The sequence below is a fragment of the Agelaius tricolor genome, unplaced genomic scaffold (genome assembly GCF_023055355.1).
Source record: "Agelaius tricolor isolate 1412-34295 unplaced genomic scaffold, bAgeTri1.0.p SCAF_5, whole genome shotgun sequence".
Classification (NCBI taxonomy): domain Eukaryota; kingdom Metazoa; phylum Chordata; class Aves; order Passeriformes; family Icteridae; genus Agelaius; species Agelaius tricolor.
This window is the reverse complement of record NW_027269265.1, coordinates 6,997,303-7,018,412: the sequence shown is the minus strand read 5'-3', so window position 1 is coordinate 7,018,412 and position 21,110 is coordinate 6,997,303. Positions and strand designations below refer to the sequence as shown.

The window sequence follows — 21,110 nt, the reverse complement described above, 5'->3', positions numbered from 1 at the left end:
TATGTTCCAGCTGACACTGCTCAAGCTCAGGGGTCACAAGGTGTGCCTGGGTCCAGCCTGTTTGAACAGAGGCTCCAATCTCTGTCTGGGGCCAAGGGGCCTTGGGGGAGCCTTGAAGGAAGGAAACCCAGAGGAAAGCTGTGATCAGTCAGCCTCATGTGGCATCAGAAGAAGCTGTTTTACCTCCTTTGCCAGCTTCACTCCGTGCTCATAGGTGAGTGGTTTCTCCTTCATGTAAAGCAGCCGCGCCAAAGTTTTGGGATCATCCCGGAGATCAATCTAGGGCAAAATACACAAAATCTGGGCTGTGATTCTTGAGGCAGAGACTCATGGCTTTACATCAGGGCAGCTGTATCACTCCTCGACTCAGGTGATACTTCAGAAATTAATTGCACATTTACTTACTTTTTTTTTTTTTTTCCAGTTTACCATGAATTAGCTCTCCTTTGCAGGTTGTTGGGTGTGGTACAGGAAAGAACCCCACTGGTGGGGGAAGCTGCTGCAACCCTGCACTGCATCACCCAAACCCCACCCTGACAGGCCAGACTGGCACAGCTCAGTCTGGCTTGACACAAAATCCTTTGTTTCCACGGAAAACATCAAAGTGAAGTATTCTGGCATTTAAAAACTGTCCATTTTCAGACTGTGTGATTCAAAGGATAATGCTTTTGTTTTTAAATGGGTGTTTTAGATTATTCCAGTGTAGAAAACAAAGCCAGTGTTTGAATTATTTGCCTTTCCTGTGGCATGAAGACTTTGGTTTTGACCAGCATTTGATTTGTTTCTCTAATTTGACTTAGGTTACTGCCCAGTGCTCTGACATTTTCCATGTGGTTGAATCTCTACCCTCACAGTCTCTATCCACTCTGTGTCTTGGTAACAAACCCATATTTAAGGCATTTTTATTTGATTGACAGATTAATAGATTTTTAAGGCCAAAATGAAGGGGTTTGATCATTCAGTCTGACAATCACTGTAACACAAGCAGGATGGTGAGTCACCAGTTGTAATGTTGATACAAAAGCATGAAGGGAGGCTACTTCCTTCCCCTGTCATTTGGCTGATTACTCCCATTCTTAAAATTTAGTTTGAAGTTTAGCTTCAGCTTCTAGCCACAAACTTTGATTTTTTTTTTTCTCCTCATCAGAGACCTGTACGAAAACTTTTCTCTCTATAGGTATTTATGACACATAAATAATTAATATACATTTGAATAAAAAGATGAGATGAGCTTTGCCAGTCTGGACACCTGCACATTGGATTCCTTTCCTAGTCCCTGAAATTTCCTCTAATGGGAAAATCTGGCTGAATTTCCTATGAGTTAAATAGGAAACCTTTCCAGATGCTCAGGAGAGGCTTTACCTGTGTTCCTATGAGGACATAAGGCACGTTGGGCATGCAGACTTTCAGCTCAGGCACCCACTCCTCCTGCACGTTGTGGTAGGAGGCAGGATTCACCACGGAGAAGCAGATCAGGAACACATCTGTGTTGGGGTAGGACAGGGGTCTCAGCTGGTTGTAGTCCTCCTGCCAGGGGACAACAGCAAGAGTGTCACAAGGAGGGGATGGCTGCAAGGAGGGCTGTCATGTTGGGTTTGATGGAGTGCTCAGCACTGTCCAAACTCATTCACACTTCCCAAGCTCCAGGTGGAGGAAGGGGGAACCACCCCTCAGAGGACAAGGGTGCTGATTTATCAGCATTTTACCAAAAAGAGCTGAAAGATGTGCCATCTCTGGGAAGTGTTCAAAGTTGGATGGGGCTGTGAGCAAGCTGGTCTAGTGAAAAGTGTCCCTATCCCTGCTGGGGTGTGTGTGTGTGTGTGTGTGAAATTGATAATTTTGAAGGTTCCTTCCACCTCAATCATCCTGGGATTGTGTGAACAAGTCTTGTTTGTGTTATCTGTGGTGGTGGTGGTGCAGAAGGTGATGCTGAACAGTCCTGCACAGTGCACAGCAGTGTGCCAGCCAGCAGAAGATGTCCTGAAATCAGAAAGCAGATAAAATCCAGCCTGCAGTACCTGGGTACTCACTGTGGGTGATTTAGTGTTTCCACAGGCCATGGATGATGGAAGGAGATGTTTTCTCCATAGTGGTGAAGAGGGTGAATTTTCAGACACTTGAATCACAGCTGTGCTATGTCATGAGCTGGCTTTGATAGCTGAGTTTCAGGAAGAATTTAGGTCTGTTTTCAGGCTTGAGAAGCTGAGAGCAAGCAGAGGTTTTGCAAGCAATGTGAAAGCGATAGCCTGGCTCTTTCTGACAGTGGGAGCATTTGTAGCTGTGTCTGGTGGGTACTGTTCAATGAAACCTCCTAAAAAACTTCAGTGCAATGAAACAGATGCTTTTTAGAGAGGATACATCTGCTCCAAAGGCTTTTTTAGGGGTTTCAGAATTAACAAAAGGGAAAGGAACACAAAGTTGGAGTGTGGGAAACAATAATACATGCTGCTGTCAAGCCTGACTGCAATGTAGATCTGCAGTTTATGGTTTCTGCATTCTGGACAAGTCTCAAATCTCTGCAGTCTGGTTGCTTTTGGTTATAACTGTGTGAAAACTCAGCTGGTGTGATTTGCTTTGCAGATACAGACTAGTTAATAACAGAAAATAAGGTTAATAAAAGGGGGAAAAAAGACACCTGGGTGCTGCTTCTCAGACTCGAGAACATTTATTTTAGGCAGGGAAAACCCACATTAGGGGCAGGAACAATGCAGGCTGCTGCCTGTCCTGCAGGAGAAGGTGATGCAGGACTGGATCAGTGTGTGTCAGAATAGATGATGTTTTAGTGCAGCCTTACTTCTGCCTTGCTTTGATTGGGTCAGCTAATGAGAGGACTTAATTGTGAAGTGAGACTGGCAAATCACCTTTCTGAAGTCTCTTTTTCACTGACTATACAGTAATAAATTGACCCAGACTCCTTCTGGATCAACCATACTTTCCAAAATATACCAATGAATTACTCAAAGCCAGTTTGCACCAAGTGTTTCTAAAAAAATCCTCAAAAATTTAATTATTTATTCTGAAAGGAAGCATGAGCCCAAATTTAGCTCTGTGTCAGGAAAGAAAAGTTTAAAAAAGCATCCTGAAACACAAACAAAATGTTTTGTTTTGTCTAACTGGATGTTTATTGTCCCAAACCCACTTTGACAGGAAGAATAAATTCTCATTTACTACCACCAGCCCTCACAGCCACAGTATTTGGGGTAAAACCAGAGTATTTTTCAAGTGGCATAACTGTGTCTTTACAGTGGCACAGAAAGATCTGAAGAAGGATTTACAGGAGGAGGTGTTTGGATGTATCACCTCCCAAGAAAGTGTATTAGGAACTGAAGTGGATTCAAGGAATTGCAGGAAAAAAACCCCTCAGAGATGCTTGTGGGGTTTGTGGGGTTTGTGCACCAGTGATGCAGCTCATGAAGAAGCAAAGTCAGTGACAGGAGATTTATCCAAGGCTCTGGAGGGGGCAGCCAGCTCCCAGCAGAGGTTAATAGAGACAAAGTGGATGCCAAGCTGATGGCATCAGAGGAGAAATTGCATTGTAGAGACAGTTTAATGTGGATGCTGTGGGTTAGGAAAGTCTGGCCTGATTATGGGACATTGTTTGAAGCCAGAACATTAAACCTGAGGTTGATTGTGGCACAGCCACCGCGGGCTGATACCAGCAAAGAGCTTTCCTGTGCTTTTGGTTTAGCTCCTGAACCAGCCACGTGGTGGCAGCAAGCCTCAAGGAATCCTCGTCCAGGAGTTTTGGGAAGAAATTGGCTAAATATAGCCATTTTCAATATTCCAGACGTGCATATTTAGAGGGACTGGGACTTACTGTACCATTAAAACTACAGATTAAAACCATGAGCGCTCTGCTTGGCTGTGACAGCTCCAGGAGCCTGCGTTTAATTTCATTTTCCTTGTTCCTTCCGAGTCCCTAGAAGATCCTTTTTCAGGAAGAGCATTCCTGATTTGAGCTATCAGCACAGAGCATTATGTAAGTTGTAAGCAGGGACAGCCATGCATCTCATAGCTGAGGCCTCACCTCCCACCAGGGCACATGGGATTTTTCCCAGACAGGTTAAAATACAAACATCATGGGTAAGAGTTGATCTGGGCTCCTGTACATGAACAGGATCCTCCAGACCACATCAGACAAGGACCCCTTCTCTGTACCTGCTCTCCAGGAGAAGGCCTGATAGCTTTGCAACAAATAAGCATAAAATAAAATAAAATAAAATAAAATAAAATAATATAAAATAAAATAAAATAAAATAAAATAAAATAAAACCTTGCCATGGACCTTTAAGAAAGACAGCCCTACTGGGTAATTTCTCCATCAGAGATGGTCAATCTCACAAATAATGTAAAAAAGGGACTGAAGGTTTCCATGGGTATGGGGCCCATGCAGGGAGGGGTGCTGTAGCAAGTGACAGTAATGTTTGGGAAGAGACTCGAGTCCTTGTGGGCTTGAGCTGTGGCTGATCAACAATTGATTTTTATTAATTTATTATTTTCCCAGCTCATGCTTGCATCGTGCTGCCTGCTATTTAGGGAGCTCAAGGCTTCCCAGTTAACATTGCCTGGCCACTGGTTTGGTCTGGAAATGCCAGTGCCAGACCTGGCCCTGCTGAGTTATTTGCCTGTGACTGTCAGAGCCAAGATCAGTTGGTGCTCCTCCCTCCCCTCCACCTTGGCCATCAGCTCAACAGTGTTTGGGCCCCAAAAATGCAGCAGAATTGGCTTTTTTTTTTTGTTTTTATGTTGTTGCTGTGCTGATCTCTTGTACACTCTGCTAAAGCATTTTGCACCTGAGTCCAGCCCAGCAAAAAGACCACAGTTTTTCCTCCTAGGACCATTTGTGCCAGGGATAGAGAAAGCCAGATACCTCAAATCTGGGGTCTCTGCCAGCTCTCCCTTCAGGCTGACAGAGGGTCCTGCTGCAGGAGTACATTTTTCAATTGTTATTTCATTAGCATATGTTTTATAGCATCACAGTGTCAAGGGCTATTTCTGGCTATGACTTCACACTGATGCCTTTGGAAAGCCACACAGCCCAAGGAGAAGGAGGGAGGAAACAACCCAGATGATCTGTTGTTATAACTGGAGCATGTGGGAAGCATCATCCCTCCAGCCTCCACGGGGACAATCCAGTCATCAAGGGCTGATTCACACTCTGGGCTCTGCCTGGAGAGCCACGTCCTCTGGAGCAGGGTCTGGAAGGGTCCTGGGCTTGGTGAGCTACAGAAAGGGTTTGGAGGCAGGTGGTGAACTGCCTAGTTTGAAGCAAAATGCTGAAGAATGGATGGAGGGGTGAGGCTTGTCAAAGAGACAGCTGAGTGTTCCTTCTGGCTCAGGAGGACAAATGAGAGGAGGTGTTGCTGCAGAAATGGGTGGCAGGTGGAACTGTCAGCCCTACAAAACAAGTAGGAATATTAAGGCACGGGGTGAAAGCTGACTGGGAACTGAATATAACTCCAGTCTGGCTTGCAAAGGCTTGCAGGGCTGATGGATCATGGCACAGGCTCTGAGCTCAGAGTTTCTGAACACAGAATAAAAGACTGAACAGGATTTGGACATGGGGCAAGGGCTTGGGTCATATTTTGGGATTGGCTTTTGGATCATCAGTTTTCACCATGTGGATGGGAAAGATGTGTGGTCTGTAAGGGCCACCAAAGCAGCTAAGACTGGTGCTGCCTACAGAAACATGATAAGAATAAAACTAAAGAAAGTGAAATCCAAAGCATCAAAGCCCCAGTTCTGCTGAGTGCAGGTTTTTCTGGAAGTGACAGTCTGTTCTGGTGTGGGTTTTTTGATCTCTCTGCACAGTGCTGCAAAGTATGTTCTGCCTGAAGTGGCCTTTTGCAGACAGCAGGGCCTCCTTCTGCACTGTTTGTACCTTTCATAGCAGTCAGTCATGGCCAAAACCAGCACAGCCAAGAAGAGCTCCTGGTGGAAGCAAAGCCCTGCATCCAGGGCTGCTGGAACCCAGAGGGAGTGAAGCAAGTTCCCAAATCTGCTTTCTCTCCTGCTGGCTTCAGTGTCAGCGGCGACTGGAGGAGCTGGTGGATGTGGGTTACAACATTCCCAGTCTGTGAGGAACCTGGGGCCTCCTCCCTCTGCTCTCAGCAGATGATTTTTTGCAAGGTTTCTGTGCAGGCTATGTCCCTTTCTTTATTTCGTCACTCACCGGCATTTGGAGTCAGGAGAGGGAAATTTCACCACAAAAAATGTGTTGCTCCCTGTACTTTCCTCTGCCTTTCTGCTGGCAGAGCAAAGCAGTGAGAAATAATTTCTTCTCCTCTCCAGGGGGTGAAATTATTCTGCAAGCTTTGAGTGCAATCACAGCATAGCAGAGTGTGGACAGTGGAAACAGCAGAAGAATTCTAAATGCAAGTAAGCATGGGAAACAGACTCTCTAGTAATGGACACCTTGTCCTGGGTGGCATGTTGGGATGGATGGAAATCTGGCTGGGTTACCACTTGGAAAGTAAACAGCTGATTACTGATAGACTGGTGCTGAATTATACCAGTTTTCTGATCTTGAAAAAGGGAATTATTCTATCTTGAATGCCACCATGTGGTAAAGGGAAGAAAACACTCACTACATAAAGCATGGTATTTGCAGTAGGAGGTGGATATATGGGGGGTTGCACAGCCTCATCAAACTTTACTTTTTTTGATTAGGCAAAACACAATCTTAGGGATGAATGTATCTGTGTGTTTTTACTGCTGAAACAGAATGAAAACAAAAGGGAGAAGGTCAGCAGTTCAACCATTACAACTCAAACCTGATTGTTATTATTTGTGAAAAAACCCCAGCAAACTCCACAAACATTATGAACAACAAACCCCAGTGTATGATAGTAACAAACAAACCATGGGGAAGGAAAATGATAAATGTTTTGCAGTCCTTTACCTGCCCTGCAGTGTCATAAAGCCCCAGCAAGTGTTGTTGTCCTCCCACAGTCACGGTTACTGGAAGAGAGAAACAAGAAATGTTATTTATGCACAGGCCAGTGGCCTCATTTTGATGTGTTTTAATGCCAAAATGCCAACAGACACATTAGCAGGTGTCCTCCACTGGGCATCCTGAGCCCAGCACATCCATCCAACCCAAACTGAATCACAACAAAAGCAAATCCTTTATGCCAAGAGCTCATTTCTGTACAAACAACCAAGGGTGATGGGCTGCACACACTGCTGCCATCAGGGTCCAGAGACAGGGGGACATTTGCCTGCCTCTGCAGCCACCAGCTGAAAATCCTGGACTTGAAAGCACAGGATTCCTGCCTCCCCACCATGGGCATTGGGGTGGGTTGGTCATGGATCACTGGGAGGGTTTTTTATTATTTTATTTCTTCCAGGCTGTGGAATGATGAACCATTCAGCAGTGGCTGGTGTTGGGTGGGTCTCACTGGAGGGGCAGCTGTCCTGGCCTGTGCCATCACAGGTAAAGTGGCAGTGTTTAGTACCTGGGGTGATGTGGTGGATGATTTGAAGGACAGGAAGGAAGAGGAGCTTGAATATTTTCAGGGATGTTGACCACATTCTGTGGCAAATGAAGGAAAGCTTAGTTTGTTGATCACATCCAGCATATTTACTCCTTTAGCAGAAATCACATTGAACTTCATTTTGAGCCCATTGAAAAATTTTGACATTGATAAAAATGTTTTCTCATTGCCTTTGGATGAACCCCATTATTAGTTGATTCCTGTAACCAGTGTTATTTCTTATAAAGGACATGATCTGGGTTAATGACATTTAGTTAACCAGTTAATCTGCTTAAATCATTACTACTCAACTGGAAAAAAAGGGGGGCAATCCAGTTCCACCCATTAGTCAACAGGAAGCCTTCAAACATTTTTCAGGAAGGTTGCTTAAAATAATTATATTGTTGCAGCATATGGACTATTAATTTTTTTAAACATGAGGACAAGTGGCAGAGCGTAGGAATGAACATAAAGCTTTGTCAGGAATGGGGGAAGAGGCTCAGACTGGTGCCTATCAGGTGATCACAACTTGCAATTAATGAGAGCTGGGAATGAGTAATAGTTATTTTGGACAATAAAAAAAAAGAGGCTTGAAAACATCATGCAGTATCTTGCTGATTTTTTTGTTTGTTTGGTGATAAAATTTGTAGTAGAAAAGCAGCTACAAATTTATGGAATTTAATAGCTCCTGCACTGGGGAACAATGTCCTGCTTGAAATCTCTTGGACTGAAAGTCTCTGCCAGTGTGACTGGACAGGCAGACTGTTCAGCAGCTTTATTTGCTTGCAGAGACACAGCAGTGTTGTCAGCACATAAAGGGAGCAAACCTGACATACTGGAAGTAAAAAGGCTCAGTGAGGACCAGACTTGCTGATGAGAGCAGGATGGGCTGCACTCACCCACTGCTGGGGCTGCCTTGGGGTGTGCACTGAAGAGGACGTGGAGAAGGGGAGGGAGCTCCCTCTCCTCATCTCAGCTCTGCACTGTGCAGCTCCCAGGGAACTCATGGACACTGGCCATGGATGCCCAAGGGTGGAAGAGCTTGGGGAAGAAGCACAAGAGTGGGGACATGGGCACCAACACAGACAGGAGACAGTCCAGATGCCCCATCCTCTTCCTTCAACCTGACTTGAATGAAATAATTTAAAATAATCCTCCCTGGCGCCGTGGCTTTCAGCTTGTGGTGTAGGGAATCCCAGAATGCCCAGCAGAGCTATGACTGTGTAAGTTACTGGCAACACTCCTGCTTTTCTTAGCTGCCTTCTCAGAAGCAGTGGGGGTTACAGGTGTCAGCACAGCTCACCGGAGGCAGCGGGAAATTTGCCTTTTTTCCCCCCACTTGCAACCTTGGCAAGCCTCCAATCCACCCTTGTGCCAAGAAATGCAGGAGCCAGACCTGCTCTGGAGGTTTTACTCTGCTCAAGGACCAGCTGTGAAGATGTACCCTTCAGCTGAAGGCAATTTTCCAGCTGCAGTGCACAGCTGGCCATGGTGGTGTTTGGGAGGACACGGGGTGTCTAGGGCTGCAAAGAGCAGTTGCACTGTCAGTCCTTGGTGGAATGTGCAGGGAGCCTGCAGAGCTCCTCCAGAGCAGGATGCTCTTAGGACAGCTCTGAGGCACATGGAGATGCAGATTGTGACCCTGTTCACAGGGGTCTTAGGACTTGACAAGGATCTGACTCCATGTTTCAGAAGGCTTGATTTATTATTTTATGATATATGTTATATTAAAACTATACTAAAAGAATAGAAGAAAAGATTTCATCAGAAGGCTGGCTAAGAATAGAATAGGAAAGAATGAGAACAAAGGCTTGTGACTTGGACTCTCTGTCCAAGCCAGCTGACTGTGATTGGCCATTAATTAGAAACAACCACATGAGACCAATCCCAGATGCACCTGTTGCATTCCACAGCAGCAGATAACCATTGGTTACATTTTGTTCCTGAGGCCTCTCAGCTTCTCAGAAGGAAGAATCCTAAGGAAAGGATTTTTCATAAAAGATGTCAGTGACAGTGCAGATCAGCTTGAATCTGAAGAGCCATGTGCCACCCATCAGTGCTGACAGGGTTATCCAGCTCTCCTCTCCTGCTGGCTCACCCAGAGCACAGCCAGACTGGGTTGGGTGCTGCTTGCAAAGACATCTTTAGTGCTTAAAAAACTTAAAAGCTGCACTGAAATTTACCCTGCTGTGAAGCTTTGCTGGCCCATCTCTTTCTTGGTGGCATCTGACTGAGAGAGCTGCACTGGCAAAAAGCCCTGGTGCAGATACAAATTGCTGCTGTGTTCCAGTAATTAATATGGTTTGGAGATAAGCTGTTTGGCTAGAGGATCAGTCCACCTCGAGTGTGCTGTGTTCTGCCAGAAGGATTTAACTCTTAGACTCTTATCTGTGCTTTGTGGTCCATGAAGTCACGGTGGATGTTTTGCAGCAGGGCTGTGGAGCCACACACTGAGCAGTGATTGATGGCTTGTGCAGTTCAGTTTGGCTCCTGGTCACCTCTGGGAAATGCTGAGGGGGAGTAAAGAGATTGGTGGTGTCCTACCATTACTCTTCCCCCACACAAGGGATAAGAATTGCAAGGGCTCTTGGAAAAATACATCCTGAGTCTACCCAGCTTGCATATCACATTTAATTCTGCTTCTACATCTTGTCCCTTATGCGTCCTGCTGTGAATTTCTGCATGGCACCAGTCCTATATTTTTACTTTTTCTCTCTTTCTTTTTTTCTCTTTCTCTTCTTTTTACTTTTCCCCCCCTTTTTTCCCCTCCCCTGCTTTTTCTTTTGCCCATCAAACTTTATATTTTCTTTCTTCTTGTCTATTGTTCTAGCCTGTCTCATCATCAGAGGATATTCTTCATGGGCCTATCACCTCTGAATTTGCAGCTACCACCCCAGCAAAACTGCCTTGTTGGCTAAACCTCGAGTGTTGTCTTTGGATTCCTGGCTCTGAATGCAGTGGGGACCAAATGGCTCACACTGGCAAATCAAATGGTCCCTGGCTCTTGAAACAGTGATGTCCAGGTTAATGTATTGGTGCTAAAATTTCCACCACACTTTCAAGCAGGCAAAACAGATGTGAAAATAAATGGCTTTTGCCTGTGAAATAAATGGCTTTTGCCTGTGAAAACTTCATGGTGTTTTTATACCACGAGTTTATCAGTCTGCCTCTGTCAGGCAAAAGTCTATTCAGAGTATCCACTTGGTGGCTCATATTTATGAGCTGAGATTGCCCTGCTAGATTTGCAGGACTTACTTTTGGCTTTATTTCAGTTTACTCTTACTTACCCTGTTATTATCTTTTCCTGTTCTCTCCGTGGACAGGCCTATGGGAAGCCAATGAGGAATTCCTTCCCAGCCACTGGGGTAATGCAGGCTCCTTTATGGGATTGTGAACTCGACTTTATGAGCAGTCTTGGAGTAACAAGACAAATATGAACTCTCCTTGTCATTTACTGACTGTATTGATGTATTGATTAAGCACTGAAACGACCTGGATTTTAACACTGAGTGCAGTAGAGACTGCAGTAAAATGAGGCTGAATATTTGCACAGTCCTGGCCCTCCTTTCTCTCCAGTCTGGCTTGCACCAGATGATGCAGCAGGGCAGATGTTCCCCTCCCTTCACTAGGTGCTTTTAACCAAGTGCAGAATGTGTAAAACACTGCTTTAAATGTGATTTCTAGGTCATAAATTAGCTGGGTATTGCTTACTAGAGTTTGAATAACTATTTTGGGTCACTTCCAAGGCTTTGTTGCAGGTCTGTGTGTCTGGGGTTCTGCTAATGAACCTCAACACAGAGCTTGACCACCACAGCAGAAGGACAAGGTGTAGATGGGAATATTGTGTGGGATGGACCTGGTGTGTGGACCATGAACAGGTCTGAGCTGGGAGCTCTGTTTTTAAATTTGTGCTTAGTTTGTGTTTCTGTTTTCAATTTTCATTGATGTTCTCCACACCCAGATTGCCCCAGATCCACCTGTGAGTGGCCAATCTTTGCCAAATTCTTCTCCCATTGCACTTTGTTTGGGAACTTTTTGGGACTGAACTGCACCCGTGGAAGAGCCCTTCAGCCAGACAGCAGCAATGTTCACTGCACTGACAGGAATGGGACATAAATTGTCTGCTGAACTCTCAGGACATCTTCAGTTTGATTAACGGAGCAAAGCAACACATAACTCTCTGTATGACACTGAGCTAGGATGCAATATCTCAGCCTCTTAGCTGTGGCACTGGAGAGTGGATTTGCACATCAGGGAGAATTTTTCCATGCCAGTGAAGAGGTGCTTGCAGAACCCAAAGACTGTGAAACCCCCAGCCAGAATATACACAGTGTCTAATGTGACATCAGACAGGAAAGTCATCTATTTATTCTAGTGCCTTCCTGCCAACAAATTAAGGTCCAGCTACTTCAGAGAAAGAAGCCAGGAGCCTGTGAGCAAGCAGGGATGGTAGCACCTGCCTGGGTGGAAAGGCTTTCTCATGGTTTTGGGCAAATTAGATTGCTTGAAGCCTCAAACTTTCACAAGGGCCATCTTCAGCCCTAGGCAGCAAGCTCAGTGTTAACCTGTGCATTTGACTGTTCACTATGATTACATGTACCTGGTGCATGTTATTTAACACAGAATAATCAAAAAATGATAAAATGATTTGGGTCAAAGGGACCTTAAGGACAGTGTAGCTCCTAGCCCCCTGCCATGGCAGGGATATCTGGCACTAGACCAGGTTGCTCCATGCCCCATCCAGCCTGACCTTGAACACTCCCAGGATGGCCACCAGTACAAGAACAACTGCAGTTCTGGTTGACCTGCTGGCACTAGAAGTGCCCAAGTCTGTTTCTTTTTCATCTGGGAAAAAGGATAAAACCAGAACATGGGCAAAAGGACAGATCTTGGTCAGCAAGTTCCTTCTAAGGCACCTTTCAGGGTAATTTCTGTGATGTGAAGTTCCTGATACAGTGAATGTGGTCTGTTCTCCAGCAGCTGATGTCCCTGGGGATACTGACTGTGTGTTTGCTCACTGGGTAATATTTTTCCTTCCTTCCTAAATGCACTTTTGTGAAATCTCTTGTAATGAACTGGGAATTCCCCTCCACTCTACAGATGTCTTCTGCTCTCTGGAGCTTACACCAGACAGGACAGGAGTGTTCTGGTAGGAGTTTGAAGAAGAATGATTTCAAAAGTCTGGTTTATAAATTGTCTTCTTTTTGTACTGCATAGCTCCTAAATAGGGGTCTCTGTGGCTGGAATTTGAGGATCCCTGTCCCAGCTAGGCATTGAAACTCAAAAACACCTCAAAGGCATTTAGATCAAAGATATTCAGATCTTTAATTCTCTCTGGTTCCCATAATGGTCAGGCATCTAAGTAACTGAGCTGGAACTACATATCCCAGGCTTTAAGAATTAGGAGCTTTGAATATTTCATCAGAAAACAAAGTGAAAGTGTGCAGTGCATTTTTATAGCACCTTCTAAGTGCCTCATGTACATTTCTGAATCCTGTTTTGGGTAATATTTTTCTTCAGAATATCTTTCTTTGGCTAATCCAGGTGGAGAAAATAAAACCTAGAGATTAGGTTTTACATACAATGCTATGATTTTTTTGGGTCACTGTCTGGGAAACAATTTCTGTTGCTGTGGGCCACCCTTCAGAAGAGGTTGCACTGCTGCAACTGAAGCTGGGAATGCTCTGGAAACTGCAAATCGAGGCCCTGGGGATGCTACAATCCAGCAGCCACCAAAAGAAGACAGTCAAAAAAAAAGAGTGAAAGGACCTTAAGGACAGACATGCAGGCCAATCCATGGCAATCAGCCCAGCTGAGCCCTGTGGCTGGTTCCCACTTTAGCCAGAAGCCTCACTTGCAGTGCTGTCCTTGGAAATATCCCTTTTTGCCTTGGCTGAAAGGCAATCCTGCAATATTTTGTGGCCAACACACCCAGGGCAGGTAAGAGCTGGTGTTACAGGACCCTTGGCTCAACAAGGGTCTGTGGCTCCAGCCTGGGCCTTTCTTCACTTCCATGCATAAGGGTCATCTCCAGGAGCTGGAGTGATTTGATGCTCAAGGAATGTTCTCCCACTCCCTCCTTCATGACAAACAAGATTTGATTACAGCCAAATCAATGTTCTACCCCAAACTTTCCCTGCAGCTTAGCCACATTATTCTAAAAAGCAAATCAAAAGCATGCTATTTTACCCTGTAATTGGCCAAAATACCCCACTTTGTATGTAAATTTTACTAAATGCTTTGAATTGCTCTTGGAATCATCTACCACCAGTCACACACAGACCTCTGAGAGCCAATGTTTTCCAAAAGAAGGGCTCTGAGTAAACCTCACCATTCCCTGTCACCTCATCAATGGATGAGATCTATGTTCTGCTGAGCAAATACTTCTGCCCATCTGATATTTACAATATCTGAAAAACATTTCCAGTCTGCTCCCTGTGGTGGGAGCACAGAGAGGCCTCCAGGGCTGGGATTCAGCTGATTTCACTCTTGTAGCTCTTGGTCTAATGAGGTGGTGAGGAATTCACTGCTTTGTCTTTAGGCCACAGACATTTAGTGATTCTAAAGCCAGATAGGATTCATAGCATCATTTATTCTGCTCTAAATAGCTTATCTAGTGTCTTCCTACAAGGCATATTTTCTTGTTCTTGAATTATTCTTGCAGCTGTTTTCCAAATATTTTGTTGAGCAGTTGCTGTGACCAGACAGTGTGGTCTAGCAATGGTTTCATTAATGATCTAGCCAGAGGTAACATGACTTTCCTATTCCTACCTGTCACCCCCCAATGGCTCATCTAAAGCTCTCATTGGTTGATTATCCTCATTATTTAATGAGTCTTGCTGTGCTTTATTCCTTTCTTAAGGCTAAAGTCCAGTCATTCTTGGCTTTTGTATTTGCAAGCCTTTTTATTACATTCTTTTTTCACTCTGTGGCTGAGTGGAAAATCTGGAGACTGTAACTCCAACACCCACTGAAGGCATCTCACAAAAAGGGAGGGGAACAGCCCTCCCTCCTTCCTGCAGTGCTCCCAGAGCATGGAAGTCAACTATAAAGGTTTTTTGGAAGTCAACATTAAAGGCTTTGGGAAGTCTGGGGTTGTCTATGCAGTGACAAGCTTTTTCAAGAGAATGTTTCAGGTCAGAAAAATGATATCCAAACACTTCTCAATGTTCTCTTTCCAGACATCTCCCCACTGCCTCTAGGGACTGCTCTTCACCCTGGGCTCTTCTCTCTAAGGGGCACCACCTCCCCTCTTCCTTGTCCATACAGGTTTGAAGATTCCAGTGGAATCAGTGGGAAAATGCCCAATCCTGACTCCTGCTGCAGCCTCCTTGGGGAAGGAGGCTGGCACCCAGTGACAGTTCCATTGTCCCCTTCTGCAATAATTGCAACAGATTCATGGATATGGTGCCATCCTAGAGGAGGATTCACAACCTGAGCTGGGTGGTATTTTTGGAACCTGAGAGAAAAAAACAGTGCAGCTCTTCACAGCTGGGTATTTGCCACTCAGAGACAGCAAACACAGGAGGTGTACCAGTCCACCAATCATTTTTAATTGAGCAGCTCTAATGAAATATTCTAAATCTTTCAAAATGCACTGAGAAGTCAGACTTCAGCACTGGCCAGCATACATGACATGGAACACAAAAGCAGTGGAGGTTAATTAGGAAAATGAAACAGAATGAATTTGGTCCAGAAATGGATGAAAGAGAATGGAAATTCCCAAAGCTTTCAGAACAAGCACAACACTACATCTTGAGCCAGCTTCTGCTCAGTCTGGGACATTACTTATTTATAGGCAGCATGAATGAAGTTGATTTATCGGAATCATCGACCTCATTGTTTGTAAAATCAGCGCTGGAGGATTTCCCCTGTATCCCCATGAATTATTGCTGTGCTAATCAATCCTTGAACAAATTCAGCTCCACTGATAGCAGGGTCCAAGGAACCCTGGGGTCTCTGTTTGCAAGAGAACCGTGCCCAGTTTCTCCAGTAACACTGTGTGGAGGGAGCTCTTGGGACCTCAAGGTTGTGCAAAGCCCTGCTGGATGGAAAAGGCAGACATGATTACAGTCCTTGGGGAATTGAAGAGCAATTGACATTGTCTCCAAGAGGGTGTTTTGTTAGATTCCTGTTTGTCTTAAATGGAGGGCTGAGCACTGCCACAGGCTGGGAGGTGCTTCCTGAGTGTTTCAGCTCCCTGTGCACCATCAGATGTCCTCATGGAAGGAAGTTCTGCTCCTGAGTTAGAAACCAATAATAACTGCCAGATAAATGTAGTAAATTTGTGGGAAAATAGGCTCTGATGTGTGAATTTCAATGGTGATCTAATTGAAGGTCTTTTTGCTCTTTATTGAAAGTTACAGAACTAAATCCAACCAAATGCAAGGCAGACTAACAACTGCAGCATTGAGCAATATAACTAGATAGAACCTGATCATGTTCTCTAAAAAATGTGATTGTTCCTAAACAATGAGGAATACTGGATATTATCTTAATCCTGATGGAGGGGAAATGCCTTTTCTGAGACCATGTGATTGTCTGTGACATTGAGATGAATGAAAGAACAAAATTTTGGCTACGACTGTAATGTAAACCTATTACAAAAGAAAAAAAAAGGCAACACATAGATTTTTAAAATACTTTAAGCTCTACTAAGTATTTTTGAAGTTTCCATTACTCTAGCACAATATTTAGGAAAATCAATTTTTTGGAGCTGGGTTTATAACTCAAGTCAATAGCAAACACAGTAAAGCTCTCTGATTATTAATGTGCAACTGATAATTGGAGTACCTTTAACAAGTAAACAAGTATTTTAACAAGTTATGCTGACCTGACCTGTAAAAGACCAGAAACTACAGCATTTTCAGTTTAATATAGATAAAGTGAGTCAGGACTCTTTAATTAAATCTTGAAACCTAACAGTGAAGGATGTATTTGGAGACTCCTAACAGTGATGCTGAGATCATGGTAAGCAGAGAAAGGAGTAGGAATTTTCCACCAAAGACAAAAAGTGGGAATGGAGGGAGAAAAAAACAGGAATAAAGGGAGTTTTGGACTATTTTCCTGTCCCTTTTCTGCTGTTCATGTGAGGCAAAAGTCATGCCCCTAACTCAGCTGAGTGCTGGGGAAAAGAATATCCCCAAAGTTATGTCAGGCATCTGGTTATCAAGGGAACATGAGACTTGGAAAATAGCATCAGAATAAATGGGAGATTAGTGGCAAAATGAAACAAATTGCTGTGAAATGTATCCAGGCAATACACAGGGTGTTTCCCAGAGCATGGGAGGACAAGTCTCCCTGTGTGGCTGGGGGAATCAAGGCAGCTCATCTCTACACTTGCACTATTCAAAGGTCAGGATAAGGGGATATTTTTCCCTGGAAAGGAGAGGAATGCAGCCTGCAGAGGCACTGCTGCCTCACAGTGCTGGCTCCTCGCTCTAGGTGTCCTTCTAAAGCCTGTGGTGATCTGCTCTGGTCTGGGTTAGATGGCAGTGGGAGCAGACAGTGCTGATGGAAAGGCACAGAAAGTCAGCTCTGCAGTAGGGGGGCTGTCCCCACTGTGGGCTGGACCTTCCAGTGATGGAGTGACTCTGTCCCAGTGACTTACACTGGCAGAAGGCCCTATCAACACTGGTAGAGTACTATGGCACATCCTACCCCCACCAGCTGTGATTCAGGGGAAAAAAATGGCTTTTCTGCTTACCAGCATCTTCAATAAAAAGCAGATACCAAAGCTGGAAAGGAAGAAAAAAAATGCCTGGTATACAAGATAGGGACAAGAGTGTGTTTTCTGTAAGAACTTGATATTAGGGGAAATATGATTTTTAATATAATAGAGGAATGATTTATAATATAATAGAAGGATATAAACCAGGAGGCAACCACAGCTTTGCTGTTATCTGTGTAAAGAGCCTGGGACTCCTCTTCCTCATCCTCGGTGCCAGGTGAGCTGTGCAAGCCTGTCCTGAGCTAGCTGTGGTACCTAAAGCCAGGGTGTGTCTAGTGCCAGGCTGAGGTGTTTTGGGTGCTGTATTTGGGCACAGACCTGCAGGACATGTGTGTGTGTGTGTGTCCCAGGCACTGCCATGAGCACTTGAGCAAGACCTCTGCAGTCAGAGGCACTCCCTGGCTCAGCCAGCACAGCGGTGCCTTGGGCATCATTCCAGAGTTAGGGCAGCATCACTTAAAATAACTTAAAATAGCAACTGATGGCTCTGGGTAGTGGGACTTAAAATAGCATCTGATCCTCTGAGCTGTGAACTGGTGGGGCAGGGGCACGTTTGGCACACTGAACTGAATCCAGCAGGCCCCAGGGTAATGCTGAGGTCAGTGTGGGAGCTCAGGAGCATCAGGTTTGCCCAAACTCCAGTGCTTCTGTAGCTGGCATTTTGCATGCCATCAGTCCTGTTTGGGGCAGGGGGAGGATTAAATGGTATTTTGTAACCCCTTCCCAACACCAGCCTCTGACACTTTGTCTGCATCTTGTTGAAGTCTGACCTTAATGCTGGTTTTTCCCCATGAGGTGTTGCTTGAGAGGCTTGAAAACAAAATATCTGTTCCTGAGCCTAAGGAGGACCAGGGCAGAAACTCTGCTTTGCACTTCCCAGAAAAAGAATCAGGCCCATTGTCCTTTGCACCAGGAACAAGCCTCAGCTGCTATTTGCCCTGCAGCTTGCAGAGATTAGCCAAACATTTGGGCAGCAGCTCTAAGCCTGTATGGCTTGAGAAGCAGAAATGTTAAACACTGTGAACAAAAGTCTTGGAAATATTTAAACTTTCTGATAAGAAAATCTGGAGTTAGGAATTATTGTTTTTCTCTTGGCTGCCACCAAGGTTTTAAGTGCTGCTAATGCTTTCTCTACACCCTGCTGAGGATCTTTCCACTCTCCTGTCCAGTGTGGCAGCCTGCAGACAATGGAGTGATTGTAATGTTGGAAAAGCAACAGATGGAGATGGATGAAATGGTCTTAAACCTCAGTGTGTTTTTGTGTGCCTGTGAAAGGGAGAGGTGAGAGCAAACCTGAGCTCTGGATGCCCTTATCCTTTATTTCAGCATGGTTGCACTCACAAGAAGCAGAGTGTGATATTCCATGATCTCAGGAGGGCAATTTCTAGGGGTGATTTGGTGGCCCTTTCAGCACAGAACTGGGCCTTGCAGGCTCCTCTCAGGAGAGCAAGAGGCTGCAGGTTGGCTGCAGCCCAGGGTGTGCAGAGGAGCTGCTGAAGTGTCTGGTTGAGCTGAGGCCAGAGGATTTTTCATTTGAACAGAAAAAATAAATCCAAATTCCTCTGTAGAGCTGGAGAGGAATTTTCAGCTATAAAATGTGATTTCTACAGAATCTGAAGTTTCCATGGGAAGCTCTCACTTTCAACAGAGGAGTTCAGATGTTTCCACTGGGAGAAATGAGGTGAAATGGTGTGAACCAGCTGACCCTGATCTGAACTGCTCCCTCTGTTCCCTCTTAAACCTGAGCCAGTTTGAGCAAAGCTGTTTCCCTGACAATGACAGTGACTCCTGCACCTGAGCCAGTGACCCTGGATGGGAACACAGCCCCGAGGTGCCAGGGAGGCACCACGGGCACTGGGACAGCTGGTGGCTTTCTGGGAGGCAGAGCTGCAGCCTGCACTGAGAGCAGACACAAATATCCAGATCTGGTCCTCCAGCTGCCATGGAGTGCTCCACACAGAGGTGAAAACGAGCTTTAACACAGAGTCCAGATTTTTCAGGCTGTTGGAAATGCATTAAGCTGCTGGCATGGATAAGCACAATCCTCACCTTGATTTAAAAGTTTTGAAGTAAAATGGTTGAGTATTTTTCAGCAGATCCATTTACTTACTTCTTTTTTTTTTTATTTGCAGGAAGTTTGTTCTTATGAAAATGTTATAATTTCAAACCTTTCATCCACATGTGCAAAGAAAATGAATTCTGAAATGTGTAGCTTTTCCAAGTGACAGGAATTAGTGATGGGTTTCTGCTCTAACCAAAGCTCTTTAAACTTCTAACTCTCATGTTAGGATTAAATAATTTAACTGTTCTGTTAATCATTCCATGCTTGAATACAATTTCTGAATGAAATGTTTTAATTCAGCGGTATTTCCACGAATTTCTTGTACTGCCTGTTAGCTATAACTCCATTTAGAGTGTATTTACTCTTGAAAAGATTTATTAGGTTTAATTCACCTTCTCTGCTGCCTTGTGAACATCAGAGGCAGCTCTGCTGAGCTCAGACGAGTTACCTTTGCTTGGGAGAAACATCAATCATGTAGCTGCAAAACAAGTGAACTAATTTTGAAACAAGCAGTGTATATTTTCATGCAAATTGCTGTTAAAATGTTATGCATGCAATGGTCACTAGGTGCAGAGAGCAGAAACTTATGAAGAAATTATTATTTTTATAACATTTAATTTTTTGCCTTAGGTGAGAAAGGAACACAGTCAGAAAAATACAAGATAGCAGAAAATAGCTCAATTAAAATCAAAATATTAGCTTATATGAAATTTGGCGTCTCTCCAAATTATTTTTTTAGCTGGCATAAATATTATTTATTTTATACCTAGCTTTATTTAAAGCTGTGTTTGCTTAAGGACTGACCGAAATACACAGCTCTTAACATTCTGAGAGAGTCTTAAACATCATGCCTGGTAATTTTTCTATTTCCCACTGCTCTCCTGAGAGCCCAGCAATTCAGTTCCTCTTGTCTTCTGGAGCTTTAATCTATATTAGAAAACGTTGACACACTTCTTCAGCTACATGAAAGTGCCACTAATGGGGATCCCATCTGACTTCAGAGGAAAAGGACTTTGAAGAAAAATCACAGAAAACTGCAAATAAAAGAGAAATGAATCAAGGTAGAAAATCCACAGCTACTTCCCCCAATTGATTACTAAGTATGATGTGAATTCTGCCTTTGATTTAAGTTGCTGCTTAGCACAGTGAATGGATTTTGAGCAGTGTATTTTACACAATGAGACACATGAAAAGTCTTGTTTTGAAGAGCAACATTGTTCTCCGTTTCTATTTTTGCAGAGGCAACACGGATTATGACTCCATTGTATGAGGCCGGTGCAAACAGGCTGAGAGAGGCCCTGCAGAGCAAGCACCAACAATGGAGGTGGAGAGAGGAAATTTCCTGTTTCACAGTGAGGGAAGCAAGGTGCTCAGAGGGGACGTGGCTCCTCAGGGTGGTGCTGGGCAGCTGGGGGACAAAACCCTGAGCCTCAGTCTGTGGCTTCCACTCAGTACAGAGATTGGGTTTGAGTCTGTGGCTTGCACTCAGTACAGAGATTGGGTTTGAGTCTGTGGCTTCCTCTCAATACAGAGATTGGGTTTGAGTCTGTGGCTTCCTCTCAATACAGAGATTGGGTTTGCCATCCTTACAGGCAGCACGTGCTGCTGAGTGATCACAGAATCACAGACCCAGTGGGGTTGGAAAAGGCCTCTGGGATGAGTGAGTCCAGCCTGTGACCAAACCGCACTGTGTTAACCAGGCCATGGCACTGAGGGCAGCCTACCTGTACACACCTCCAGGGATGGTGACACCAACTGCCCCCTGGACAGCCCATTCTAGTGTCTGATCACCCTTGCTGTGAAGAAATTCCTCCTGATGTCCAACCCAAACCTCCCCTGGTGC

At 44.6% G+C, this 21,110-nt stretch overlaps 1 protein-coding gene across 1 annotated transcript in view; it reads right to left on the bottom strand.

The window, feature by feature from the left end:
- Nucleotides 1-21,110, bottom strand: part of RHOJ (ras homolog family member J) — a 61,236-nt gene that overhangs the window by 8,762 nt on the left and 31,364 nt on the right. The window contains exons 2-4 of the mRNA XM_071426252.1: nucleotides 6,902-6,960; nucleotides 1,363-1,527; nucleotides 184-279 (exon numbers count right to left, since the gene is read on the bottom strand). Coding sequence (XP_071282353.1) covers nucleotides 184-279; nucleotides 1,363-1,527; nucleotides 6,902-6,960 — 320 coding nt within the window. The remainder of the gene's footprint in view (nucleotides 1-183; nucleotides 280-1,362; nucleotides 1,528-6,901; nucleotides 6,961-21,110) is intronic.